This window comes from Cyprinus carpio, chromosome A6, assembly GCF_018340385.1.
Source record: "Cyprinus carpio isolate SPL01 chromosome A6, ASM1834038v1, whole genome shotgun sequence".
NCBI classification, from domain to species: domain Eukaryota; kingdom Metazoa; phylum Chordata; class Actinopteri; order Cypriniformes; family Cyprinidae; genus Cyprinus; species Cyprinus carpio.
The window spans coordinates 26,099,740-26,114,057 of NC_056577.1; the positions used below are offsets into that span (position 1 = coordinate 26,099,740).

Below are 14,318 nucleotides of genomic sequence, written 5' to 3' on the forward strand. Positions count from 1 at the left end.
TATAATGTGAAATTGAACTTTTGAGAAAAATTTTGAAATAAAATGTTGAGAACAAGCTCATTAAATTTAGAGAATAAAGTCATTGTGTTTCGAGAAAAAACTTGTTACATTTAGAGAAAAAAAAGTCTAAATTAAATGTTGAGAATAAACTCATTAAATTTCGAGAAAAAAGTAATTGTGTTTCGAGATAAAACTCATGACACAAGTGTGTTTATTCTCAGCATTTTATTTCGACTTATTCTCGTAATTTAATGAGTTTATTCTCAACATTTAATTTAGACTTTTTTTTTCTCTAAATGTAACAAGTTTTTTCTTTAAACACAACAACTTTTTTTCTCATAATTTAATGAGTTTATTCTCAGCATTTAATTTCAGATTTTTTTTTCTTGAAATTTAATGAGTTTTTTCTCAAAACACAATTACTTTTTTGTTGTAATTTAACGAGTTTATTCTCAATATTTAATTTATTATTATTGCTTGGCCTTAATCCTCTTCCATACGTACATGACTTCCTTCCAAAAGTAAGAAAAAAAACCTCTAAACTCTAATTATTCTGCAAAAAGTAGATAATATTGGAGGGGCAACATCAAAGAAATACATTTTATAACACAACTGTTTAGAACAGAATATCAAATTAAACAGAAAAAGATGTTAGGGCTTATTGCTGGTGTAGAAATAAGAGCGGGAAAGGGTTCTTCTCATTGTCAAAACTCAAATAAGATGACAGTGGCGCTGGAATGGTTTTGCTTTTGTACTTCTGCTGGTGGGAAACAGCTGCTGGATGCACTGGGGGCAGGTAATGAACACCAGGGCTGAGTGTATGTGTAAAGTAACACAGCCAGCATACCTCTTTACTCTGCTGTTTGCTGCCATGCTGCTGCTGGATGAACTGAAGGTGGAGTTGTTCTTGCTGTTTCTTGTAGAACTCCTGGAGTTGCTGCTGCAAAGTCACACAGAGTCATAAACGAAAGACACCTCTTCAGTACTTCTGTTATATTTTATTATTTCCCCCACTCTGATCCTTAGAATTAAGACATTTTGTTACAGTACATTACATAAGTTATTCTATATATATTTGTGGCATAATAATACATTTATTTCTAAATCACTTTGAATAAGAACAGAAGTTTTGCACTGTGAACATCTGCAAGTTTCTTTACAGATCCCTCACTCTCATTTTAAAACCAAAAATTTCCATGAGAATCAGGAACAGCCTACATTCAAGAGTTCATATTCAGAATGTGTGGAATTCTTGAGTCATGTGTCACATTTAGCATAGAATTGTAAAAGTTGTTTCATTAGAATATTTAAAATTCTTTATTTTACAAGAAAAAAATGTTGGCCTATTTGTTGGTCATATAGGCAGCAGTTAAAGCAGATGAAAGAGAGGGAAGTACTGTATGCTCAATGCAATGTAAAAGAAAGAACTGTTTGTAGGGGATTCTTTTGGCAATTAAATAAATAATAAATAATCGTTCTAGCTTTAAAATCTGATTGGATGAAATCATTGTAAAATGGTTGAAATATGCACATCATATAAAAACTAACAAGACAAGACGAACAGACTATATTTACTGTTGTATTACTTAATTATTGTGATAATAATGATAATAGTAACAGTACATAACTGTATTGAAATATGCCCAACATGTTGCTACAAGACCAACTTGTATTATTGTGATGATGATGATATTAATAATAATAATAACAATAATTATAAAAATTATATTATGATAATTATCTAAATTATCTAATAAATAATTAATGTTATTAATAACAGCAACATTTTCATAGTATTACTGTTGTTGCTAATTTATAAGATTATAAATTACATTATGACTATAACATATGATATCGTAATCTATTCCAAATTATTTATTCAGACTATTAATTAATTATTATTATTATTATTTTTTTTTTTACTAATTTATTTGTTGAACTCCACTTCACATTGTGCCCATTATGACACACAGACCCTCAATGGCTTGTTGTTTGTTTGCCAAAGCCTGAGTAATATCCGAACAGAAGAAAAGACATTTAAACAGAAGAAATGTATATGCTCTGAAACAGAACGAGAGTGCGTACCTGCTGTAACATCAGTGCTTGTTGTTGCTGCAGTAACAGCTGGAGCTGCTGTGGGCTCAGAACCTGGTGTTGGAGGATTTGCTGCATCTGCTGAGGAGTTATGACCTGTGGTGTCATCATAGCAACAGAAACTGGGACCTACACAAACACAGGAAGAGGACAGACATATGAATACAATGGCAATTGGATAATCACACAATACTCACAACACATACACTGAAGATAACATCACATATCCTGTCCATGTGCTATGAGATCAAGATCTGTTTCTCTAAAACCACCTGAGGAGCGTTCAGAACCATTGATACGAGAAGCCAAAGCTGCATTGACTGATGGGAGACTGAAAGATACAGTCCCCCCCTCCCCCCCACACACAAACACACTTGAACAACCACAGAACGTCCCCATCATCAAACGTCCCACTCCACTGACAAGGCCACTGGCCATTATTCTGGAGTGCTGTCCATGTTTTACATGTGACTGTGTGAATACGTTTTGTATTTTCATTTTTTTCATGATTGTTCCCCCCCACTCCACCCCAAATCAGTGTGAAGCATCTTGTTCCTGTGATACTTCACTAAAATGGGTCACAACTCTCTCGGTGTACCATATCGTTGTGTACATAAACTTAACACGAATCAATGCAGGATGTGCTGTCGACTGTGTTCTTTGTTAGTTCGTCAAAAACAATTCATGAGTATGGAGAAGAAAAAAAAATCCCTCTCTAAAATAATATATCTAAACACACATTAAAGGGCATTCAAACAAGCTCAAGCAGAATAAAAAGGATGAACATATTATGGCCGGAAAGGAAAATGACGTGTGATGACATTGAGAGGGTCCTCGTGCTGTTGACAGGGGTCTTTTAATTAGAGGAGAGGCTGCATGAATACAGTATATGTGTGTCTCAGTGTCAGCTTTTCTCTGATACTCCACGCCATTAAAATCTCCTTTCTGACATTGGGTGACAAACCACGTCTGTGCTGAACTTGATAGTGGCGGGCATTTGCAACTGTTAACATATCCCCAGTGTGTTTTAGCGAGCGTGTGCGAGATCGCAGATGTATGTCTCACATCTGCCCCTGATTGGCCAGACATTAGGGCGACAGTCTCCCTTCACCAAGGTCACCCCAATTGCATCTGATTCAGAACCGCTGACATGCGTTTGAATTTCTCCCATCTTGATGAATGTAATTGAGTCTGTTCCCTATATAAGGACCGGGGTTAACCTCCACATTGTCTCTGCCTATTTCAACCCACACTAAATATAACAATAAAAAACAGAAATCCTTTAAAGAACTTCCTAAATACACACAATGTTACAAATAAAGAGTTTAATGTTTTATAAACTCATCACTAAAATGGATATGTGGTGCTCAGGACAAAGTAAAACACATGCACGCACCCCAATACACGGGTGTTACATCTTAATATGCGACCCATTTTTCACATGACTTAGCGCACCATTTGCATAGACTGCACCCCTTGATTTCTTCATTTCACAGTCATTATGCACTCATGTCCTTGTTTCTCAGCGCCACTAATTTTGATCAACTATTCTGAAGGTCAGAGAGGCAGACGGGTGGGTGGTGAGACAATACAAGCTAAAACACACAGACACCAGGCCCGGGTACAGTTATACTTGGCAAAGAAATTCTTGCTAATTTGATCAATTTATACTTTGAAGTGTTACTTTATCATAGAGATACTATTATAGTTTTTTTATGAATATTCTAAAATCTGTTTTTATTTTTGGTTTTCATTTTAATTTTAGTTCAAAATTTAGTAATTTTGTTGTGTTGTTGTTATTATTATTATTTAATATGTCTTCATGGTTTTTGAAATTTAAAGTTTGGAAAATCTTTTTACTCAAGTTATTTTTATTTAACTTGATTAGAATTAAATTTACAACGTAACATTTAAACACAATTTGTTTTTGTAAATTTTTCAGAAATGTTTGATCGATCTTTAGTAAACTTAACTTTTGAATTTGGTTTTGAACTTTTTTCTTAATTATAATGTATAAATAAAGACACATTTACAACTTAAACATTTCAAATTGCATTAAAACTTTGTATTTATGAGTAAAAATTTTTTTGTCAAATTCAGAAACTATTACTCTTAAAAAAAGAACTTAACTGAAATTACCATAAAATAAATACAAAAGATTTTTTTTTTTTTTTTTTTTTTTTTTTTTTTTTTACTAACAAACATTTTTCATAATTTGTTTTAAAATATATTTTGTAAAGGTTGGAACCATTCTTAAAATCAATACATTTTTTAAAATAGATTTTATAACAGTTCCAACAATCAAATAAAGACTTTAAAACATTTGACCCAAAGGTAAATGCTTTGTACAAGAAATAACTAAAATTTACTAACTTCCATGACAAATCACAAAGTCAGCCTGTTCCAATTAAACCCTTTAAATCCACACCTTACAGACACACTGACACCAACTTCACACCCTCATTTACTGCATGAATGTGTGTATGTGTGTGTGTCCACTTCTACCAAACCTCAGCACTAGCGGAAAGGCTATTACAGCTCACATTTTACTGCCCATTACTACTGAGGTCATTAGTGGGGAGAGGGATGGGCCTCCTCTTAACCTATTGATCATTGTAACTACTAGCATTTAATCCACTGGTGAATGAGCTGGAATCACTTTAAGACAGGCCTGCCGGAGAAGAGAAGCACTTCAGCAGAAAAATATCATCCTGGCCACTATATCAGCAGCACTTAAGAGGAGTGAGGGATACCGCTGCTTACAGCTCAGAGCTGTTCGCTCTTCTCCTCTGGCCGTAATTGTGGAAGTGTGTGAAATGAAATTATTATTATGAATTGCGGTAAACGGCCATATGGCTTGATAAGAGGTGAGGAAAGAACAAATACATTTTTCAAGCAGTCACATGATGAAAGCACTATGAGATAAAGCAGGTATCTGGTTAAATGAGATACAAGGAATTTTATGAATGCATATTTCAGCTGTCATTTAGACAGTTTTAAACAGCACAAGAGGAAAGTGAGCAAACTGGAGGAAGCTGACGGTTATGAATTTAGCTAAGGAGAGGTGTAGGCCAGGTGTGAGTGTAGCACATTAACACACACACACACACACACACACACACACACACACACACACACACACACACACACACACACACACACACACACACACACACACACACACACACACACACTCGGAAACTGTAACATACTCGAACAGCTGCTATGTGACTGTAGGCAATGTGCTAGCGCAGGCCTGCTGTCCACTGGCCCTACCCAAAACACACACACATCATATGCTGTACTCTCAACATTTACATGCCAACACATGCAAACATCTGCAATGTGCAAAAATTAGTAATAATAAGTAAGCCTCACACTCACTAAAAAAAACAACAACAACAACAAAAAAACAACAACAAAAAAGTGATGATATTGTTAAATGTAAAAAACTAAAAAAAAAGTTAAACATTTAAAAGTCAAACATATATATTTTGTAATTTTTAAAAAAGATTTTAAAAGAAAAAGCAAAACAAAAATAAAATTAAAAACAATAATTATGGAAAAATACATCTGTTAATCACTTTGCCTTTTCAATCACACGTAAAACTGCCAACCTTAATGGGCATAAAAATTCATCATTAAATAATTAATCATTAAAACTTGAAGGTGTTGAATCTCAATATATACAACAGAATACTGCCAGCTGGGAGATCGAGCATACTGGACGCAGCTGCGGATCCAGCTCATTTGAGCCACCATCCAGTTCATCTTCAGTATGACTACGAGAAGGAAACGGCTTCCAAAAATACGGCTCTAACGAGGAAACATCTGACACACATCTGACGATCCTCAGAAACACTGATACTGACTTAATGAAGAACGCATTCTTCCTGAGAGAGCAAAATGTCATGCACGTAGTGAACGAGAGAAAGAGAGAGAGAGGGAAAGAGAGATAGGCAATTAAGATGAAGAGTGAAGGGGGGCAACTTCAATCAGCGCGTCTCGTACATTGAACTGGCCGCACGGAAACAGGTTTCAAAAAAGAAAGAAAAAGAAAGAAAGAAAGAAAGAAAGAGGGCAGGAAAAAAAGAAAATCAAATTTTAATGCCAGTTCCCCAGTGTCATCTTGTTTTGTCAGGACATCAAATAGAATTGAGAAGTACAAAATAACAAGCCCTTGAGAAATCAGAGGAGGTTTGGTCTGTTTGAAGCCTCTTGCTTTACCTTGTCCAGAGATACAGGGAATAGTATTGTCCGTGCGCTCATTTGGTACGGCGTGCCACGCAAAAAAAAGATTTCTTATTGCATGCATTGTGTAATTATTTATTTCAATGCCCAATTGTAATTTCAAGAAATTCTGTTTTGTTTAAAATTAAAAAAGTAGTTAAAAAAAAAGCTAATAAAATGGGTTAATCTGAGTAGAACGTTTTAAAAACACAAGTTTGAGAACTAAATTTTCAATGCCTAAGATTACATAGAGATATTCTTGTCTAATATTTATGCATTTATGAAAACATGCACGTACAATTATTATTATTAGTGTTTTTATTATAAAGCGAAAACACTCCAATATATCCAGCTCCCTAGCCTCTTCTGAACTGCGAATAATTCCACTCCCTCTTCCTCGCTCTGGCTCTCTCGCAGCCCGTTTACAGTTCACATAAACAGGATAATCATAGTCACATTTTCTGCCCATTTACCGAGCAGATTCTGCGGGGGGAAAGCGGCCCATTCAAGGCAACTGTAAAAACAAAAATCCAGATTGCACTTTAATTAACTTCTAAACCACAAACAAACAAGTTCTCAGCAGAGCTGGCCCACTCTGCTGTAAAACAAACAAGCAAGGGCGAAGGAGAGCATGAGGTTCAGCTTTGCCTTTCCCACACTAACTCAACCCCACTGCAGGTAGGTGGGTGTCCCGAATGGGTGGACCATCAGCCCCAGGACACTCTGAGCTGATGCTCGGGGATATTCACTTGATCTCACCCACTAACTGTGGGTGGGTGCATTATGAATGTGCCACGGGCATGTCGTGCCCCGTGAGTGTTTGCCTCGGATAAACACAAAAAATAAACACACAGGCACACAAACTAGAACCCAGATTCAAAATATTTTACTGATTTTTCTCACCTTTCTGCATAATAGTATGAAACCTAATGAAAACCAGCAAACTGAATTCATATTTTATATTAAATATATCCTGACCCTTGACATCTACTGCCTTCAAGTCCTCCTGGAAAGTGCCTACTTTAGAGTTTGGAAATCGTAATTATGATGTGATTGCGGTCAGAATTAAATGGGCGCTTTGGGCAATTTCATAGTTATTTCTCCCATTTTCACTTTCCAGCAAAGGCTGATTGTTTAGTTCTAGTGCAAGTACATAAAAAGCAAAGGATGTGCAATAAATGCATAATCTATTTATTTACATTTAGCATAAAATTACAATTGAGGAATATCAATAGCAATTCATCATAAAAAAATAATATTTCAAATGTAGTATTATTACTTATTTCAAATGTAATATTTATTGTTGTGCTGCCACAAAGAATTATCCGAAATGTAGTTCTGTTGAACTAAAAACTAGACTAAATTATTAATATTTTCATTTTCATCAAGCTTGAACTATTAAATAGCTGTTCTTCATCAACAGTACACGTTTACAATTACAATTTATCATAAAAACCAATTAGCAACCACAATGATTCCTTAACTAACATGCTCCAAACTCACAAAAATCAAGGCTCAAAGAGCTTCCCACTGGTAAATTTGTCATTGAGGTGATGATAATCTTGTAACTGGCAGCAATAATCATTTCTCTTTACAATGCAACCCCAGGTGACCCTTGTTGTGATTCTCCTCACACACACTAAAATACTGTCTGACATGTGCCACTAAAAACAATGGTGTCGACAAACTGCCTTCGGCCACTTTACACCTTTCCACTACACCCTAACGCCCTTTCCTCCCTCCTGCACCCTCCCTCTTTCTCTCTCGCTCTACTCATCCCGCTGATATGATTTATGGTTTACCAGCTCAGCGAGGTTACGCAACGTCGCGCATGCCTTCAGACGCGTTATTGGAGTCGGTGGAGATTTAATTAAGATCACAGTTGCACAAATCCTCCTCAAATTGAGAATTTACTCGAGACAATGGTCGTCACATCCTCGCATGGAAGAGGTCCCATTTTGCACAACACCAAACAACGACAACGCTAATCTGTGTTTCCGTGACATAACATGAAATCGTTGGTGAACTGCAATTCATGTTTTGATTGGCCATGTTTTGATGTTTGTCGCCAAGGTTGATAAATATTGGGTTAGAGATACTGTTAATATGTAATAAAACTAATACTAAAAAGAAGACACAAATGAGTTTGTTGTAATTTGTTAAATAAAATCAAAACTTACAAGGGTCAAATATTTCGACTGAATATACAGTAATCTCTAAATTTATACTACTCCATGCTAAAATTAGTTTTTAAAATATAAACTTGCAGATGTGAGTCGAAAAAGCAGCCGCAACCTTTTTTTTTTTTTTGCTATACAGTATATCATAAAATTGTCTTTTGGAGCAATTCGTCACTACACTGCTTCTTTCTGAGAGGATGCTCACCTGGTGTGCTTGCTGGAAGCGGAGTACAAAAAAAGGAAGAAGAAATGCATCTTTAATAAAAACAAGCAAAAATTTTTTTCCTTTATCTTTTTCCTCTGTGGGAGAACGAAGGGAAAAGACAACAGAAATGCACAGCTGGTAATGCCGTGTGTCATCATCACCAAAGTATTCTCGATTCTTAACACATAATGTAGAGCAAGATGTCTGTGAAAGAGGTCAGCTGCTCTTTTCTTCCTCTTATTCTTGATGAAAAAAAAATAACTTTCCTATGGGAACTATCTATTCAACACACACACACACACACACACACACACACACACACAGTTTGCTTGTTCTGCCATCTCACGTAAACACACACGTGAATATTCTCTCACACACCAACACTGTCGTCGTTGCTAATACGCAGTGAGCAGTAGAAATGACAGGTGTTGGCAGGCTCATGGCCTATCAGGGCACAACATGAATGTGGTTCGGCTTCAGCCAGAGCGGGCCCTAATGCACTACTAATGAACAATAAATCAAGTCTGATTACAAACTGTCAGCCCAATCAGCTCTCACCCCTCTCTCGTGCTTTCTAATCGAAGGGGCCCGGTGGTCACAGCTGTGCGGCATTACCCTCCGCGAGGCTCCCTGTTTAGCCTTTACTTTCCACACGTCCAGTTGTTACCTCTCCCCGTCCTCTCCTGCCATCCTTGTACCGAAACCCCCACCGACCTTGAGTCCCAAACTTCACAAACTAAATAATGACGACAACCATAAACTTGCATCCTGATTATTGCATATCAGCATTCAAATCATTTGCTTTAAATGCATCAATAAAATATCAAATGATTATTTTACAGCATACATATATTTAAAACAAGCAAGTGAAGAAATTAACATCCCACAAAAACTATAGGAGAGTGTCAAAACTTTGCCTTAGTTTCAATGTGAATTGTCACACTCTTTCACGCACACACACACACACACACACACACAAACGAGGGCCCATGACACGAGTGTCAAATCAGTGTGTGTACCTGCCCCTTTTTAAATGTGGGTAACCATGAAGAGGGACATACCTTTGGTTTGATATTCAAGCACACACACACACACACACACACACACACACACACACACACACACACACACACACAGACACACACACACACACGACACTCATTTTCAACAGAACAAAATATAAAAAAAAGCAATCTAACTTAAAATATCAACAAATCCAACACTGTGCGCAATCTAAAAAACTTTTTAACAAAAATGTCTTGACTAAAAAAAGCTGCACAAGTTAACAACATAAATGTACAACACAAAATAACACTTAAAGCACAAAAGCCTTACATTAAAAGTCTGCGCTTGTAAGCTGCAACTTACAAGAGAAGCTTCAAACAGTAACTTCACAGTTTGCTTGTCTTCTAACCAAACTAGCATGATAGAAACTAATACAAACAGCATGCAGAGAAATCAACCTCTCTTCCTTTTCCCCTAGACATACTGCATTGTAAAACTTTTCTACGGCAACAGAAACAGCTCTTTAACTGAAAAATTACAGAATCAATCATATTGACAAACCTGACAAACTCCATTTGGCTGGCAGGGTAAACAGAGAGAAGCTGGGCCGTTTGGAGGATCGCGGAAGATGAGAAGACACGAGTCGTGGAGCGGAGAGGGAGAGAGAGCGCGAGAGAGAGAGAGAGAGAGGCGTTTACAGCGAGCTTGTGCGCGTGCTGCCGCGTCTCGAGCCTTTTTCCCGGGGATATGGACAGATTGCACGCGCGATGTTGCTCCCTAGCTGACAACATACAAAACTATCCAATCAACCACGCCCTTTCTCCACCAATCACAAGCAGCCCTCTAAACATAATCAATTCAAATGGGGACACAAGCAGCAGCCGGGGGCCGCCGCAGGCCATGTGTGTGTGTGTGTGTGTGTGTGTGTGTGTGTTTGGGGTGGGAGGGGGGCAGGTGAAGCAATGCCTTTGTGTGGGACCCTATAAAAAAAAAAAAAAAAAAAAAGGAAAGAGAGGGAGAGAGAGAGAGAACAAAAAGGACCTAAACAAAACAAAAAGAAAAAAGCAGCACAGTTGATGGCTGTTAACCCTTTGACCCTAGTAAAGGTTTTGTCGGTGCTGGTGAAACAATGGAAGGGTGAAGAAAAGAAAGCCTTTAATTAAACAACAGATAAGCAAATACTATCTGACAGAGAGAAAGAGTGAGGGGGAAAAACAAAAAGATTCCTCAAGCTGTTATTGTTCTTATAAAGTGGAATTGTTTATGGTAACACAAGCTTGGCCATTCATTTTAATAACAAAAAAGGGAGGATTTAATCCTTCATTTTTATATTTAACATAATGACAGTCATATACATATTACATTTTATAAAATAAATATAAAAAATAAAACATCTTTTTACATTAAATTTTACAATAATTATAACATGTTACAGTCGTTAAAAGAGTACCTTTTAAACTACTTGACCAGTCACAAACTTTAAATATGGTTTCCGTTCACAGACCGACTCTGTGTGTGGGTTCAATTCACAGTCCTCCAATCCAAATCCACTAATTTCCAACATAAAATAACACACTGCAGACCCACTTCTGCTGCAAACAGCTAGAACATAAGTGCCCAGAGCTAGCAAGTGATTAAAACATCAACACCTTCTCACACTTTTTTTTTTTATTAAAAAGAGGTGGAAAACACAGAAAAGTTGCCCCCTACTGGCAAACTTTATATTACATGTTCAAAACCCAGAGAGAAAGGTTAACCTTACTGACTTAATCAATAGTTGACACAAAAATTGCAAATTCTTTGCATGCAAGAAAGCAAGGAAATGCTTTCTTGCTTTCTTTGCATGCAAGAAATTTCAGCAAGGTTATTATTATTATTATTTATATATTTTTTTTAGATTTTGTATTACATTTTTCTTACAGTTAAAATTACTACATTTTTAAAATTTAAATCACTAAATAGATAAATAAATGGGTAACACTATTTTAAGGACCAATTCTCACTATTAACTATCTGCTTATTAGCATGCATATTACTAGCATATTGGCTGTTTATTAATACTAATAAAGCACATATTAATGCCTAGTTCTGCATGAATAAGGCATGCATATTTTAGATCCCTAAAATATACCTAAACTTAACAACTACCTTAGTAACTATTAATAAGCAGCAAATTAGGAGTTTATTTAGTGAAAACTCTTAATTAATAATGAATACATACGTATATGCCATTTAACATTTACAACACCATATAAGAAAGTACTGTGGTTGCATCACAAACTAATACTATGGTACTGTACTTTGAGAAACAACAATGCTAAATAATTATCATAATTAAGAAAATAAGATATCTAGGCGAGAAAATTTTTTTTTTTTAATATTTTAAATCACATTAATAAAAAATTTAAAACATGAAATATTCGGAACATTTAAAAATAAAAAAAGAAACAAGTAAAGGCATTATTGATTTCGATAAAAAAATCTAATTTTACCAAAAAAATACAAAATAAATAAAACAAATCATATTTATATATACATTACTTCAGATTTGTTTATTGCTAAAAAAAAAATCAATTCAATTTTTAAAGATGTAATACCTTTATAAAGAAGTAATCTGGTGGCATCACAAAGTAATACCAGGGTACTCTACTCTGACATAAACAACAACATTAAATAATTATTATATTAAAATAGTGGAATTTATGTTGCATGTAATTGTATGTGAGGCATTAAACAACAATTTCTGTAGCCCATCCGATATCAGCTGTATTAATTACTGACTTAACCTAAGAATTAAAGGTCTATACATGACATACTGTACTGTACTTTAGTGAATAATTAAATATTTTATTGGTTCCCTGACAAACACTCTCAGAAGTGCGTAAACACATGCTCAAGCAAGGGCAAAAAGGCAAGCAGCCGTGCAAGTATGCACACATAACGTATGCAGCCACTCACATGAACTAACACACACACACACACACACACACACACACACACACACACACACACACCAGTTGGCCATACCCCCTTCTCCTATGCCGTCTCCCCTGGGCAGAATGTCGGCATATTCTCAATAAAACACCTTCTTAGCAGTAATAGGCCACTGTTCTCATTTCACTGCTCCCAAAGGGCTCATGATAAATTTAGCAGACATACAGTTCAAGCCTCCTCTTCTTGTCTCTCTCTCTCGCTCTCTCCCCATCTATCTGTGCTGTGTTCGGGCCTGTATGCCATAATTACCCATACTCTTTCTATCAAAGCAGTCTAATAGATCTTGCTGTTTATTCACTCCATCACTTTGTGAGTCACAGAACCAACACTATTCATTTATGTCTTGTTACAGATAATTGGAAAGCACAGGTTGACTCCTTCGCGAAGCTGACACACAAACAATAACGCGCACCACCTCAGATCAGCTCCGCAGCTCCCTGTATGACTGTCAGGGTGACACTGGGCCAAGGGGAAACTGATTCGAGATAAGCAACACAGTCATACAAATCCTCTTGTGAAGAGTCATCGCAAAACCACTACAGACTTGATGGGTTCTAGCACTACTACAATGAAGGAGATATCCTTGCTCTGAGAGCGTTCTTAGACCTTTGTACGGGTCTAAATAAGCTAATTTGTAATGCTGTCCTGTGACTAAATGTAATCTGTTGTTTAGTTAGACAGGCTTTAGCAGAACAGGTGTGATGTTAACAGAAAACAGCTGGTGCTGGGGGCAACAACCTTCATTTTGAAGGACCCACACACTCACAGAGGTGCACACATCTTGAATGTCACTTCTATTAATGAATGAGCAGAGAACAAACAGTCATCTCTGACCTCTTGACTATCACTACGCCAGCAGTTTCAGTACAGTACATGTGCGGTGTTGATATTTGGCACAGGTATTGGGGGAACAGACAATCACTACAGACGCCACAAACTATATGCACATTTAGCAATTTGCACTATGGCACGAGTCCGCTTAATATTGAGCAGATCTTGTTTGATTAATCGTGCGCTGATACGGTAACGAAAACTGTGCCTCCACTGTCTGTGCTTTGCTGCGGCTTTGCCTTCAGTCAAAACATGAGCTTTTGTTGGTGATGTTCGACATAAATGAAGTGGGTGGGGGAACGTTGTTTTCTTTATGTGCTATTGTGATTGATTTAGAGTGGGTCCTTTTTGAGTCAGACACTATTTTTGGGGGAGTCATCAAAACATTTTGATGACAGGAAAGAAAAAAAAAACAACTAAAAAAACAAATGACCATATTTGAACACTATTACATATTTGAAACATTTTATGTTTTTTTATTTTTTTTAAGATTTTTTTAAAAATCTTAAATAAATTTTGAAATATGAATATTAAAGGGATACTCCATCCCAAAATGAAAATTTTGTCATTTATCACCCATGTTGTTCCAAACCTGTAAAAGCTTCGTTCGTCTTCGGAAAACAATTTAAGATATTTTTATCTTAAAAATAAAAATATCTCTCCGTATCACCGTAGTGCCATTTTGGAGAATATCCGCTGAACGCAGGCAGCGTACACTCTTCTGTGTCAGCCGCGCCACATGGATACATTTCTGCGTGTATTTACGCTTTGATCTGAAT

General features: G+C 36.3%; 1 protein-coding gene across 1 annotated transcript in view; it reads right to left on the reverse strand.

Annotated features, from left to right (window-relative positions):
• LOC109097866 (forkhead box protein P1-B-like) overlaps positions 1 to 14,318 on the reverse strand; it is a 189,980-nt gene that overhangs the window by 44,028 nt on the left and 131,634 nt on the right. The window contains exons 8-9 of the mRNA XM_042758744.1: positions 2,086 to 2,223; positions 848 to 940 (exon numbers count right to left, since the gene is read on the reverse strand). Of these exons, the coding sequence (XP_042614678.1) occupies positions 848 to 940; positions 2,086 to 2,223 (231 nt within the window). The remainder of the gene's footprint in view (positions 1 to 847; positions 941 to 2,085; positions 2,224 to 14,318) is intronic.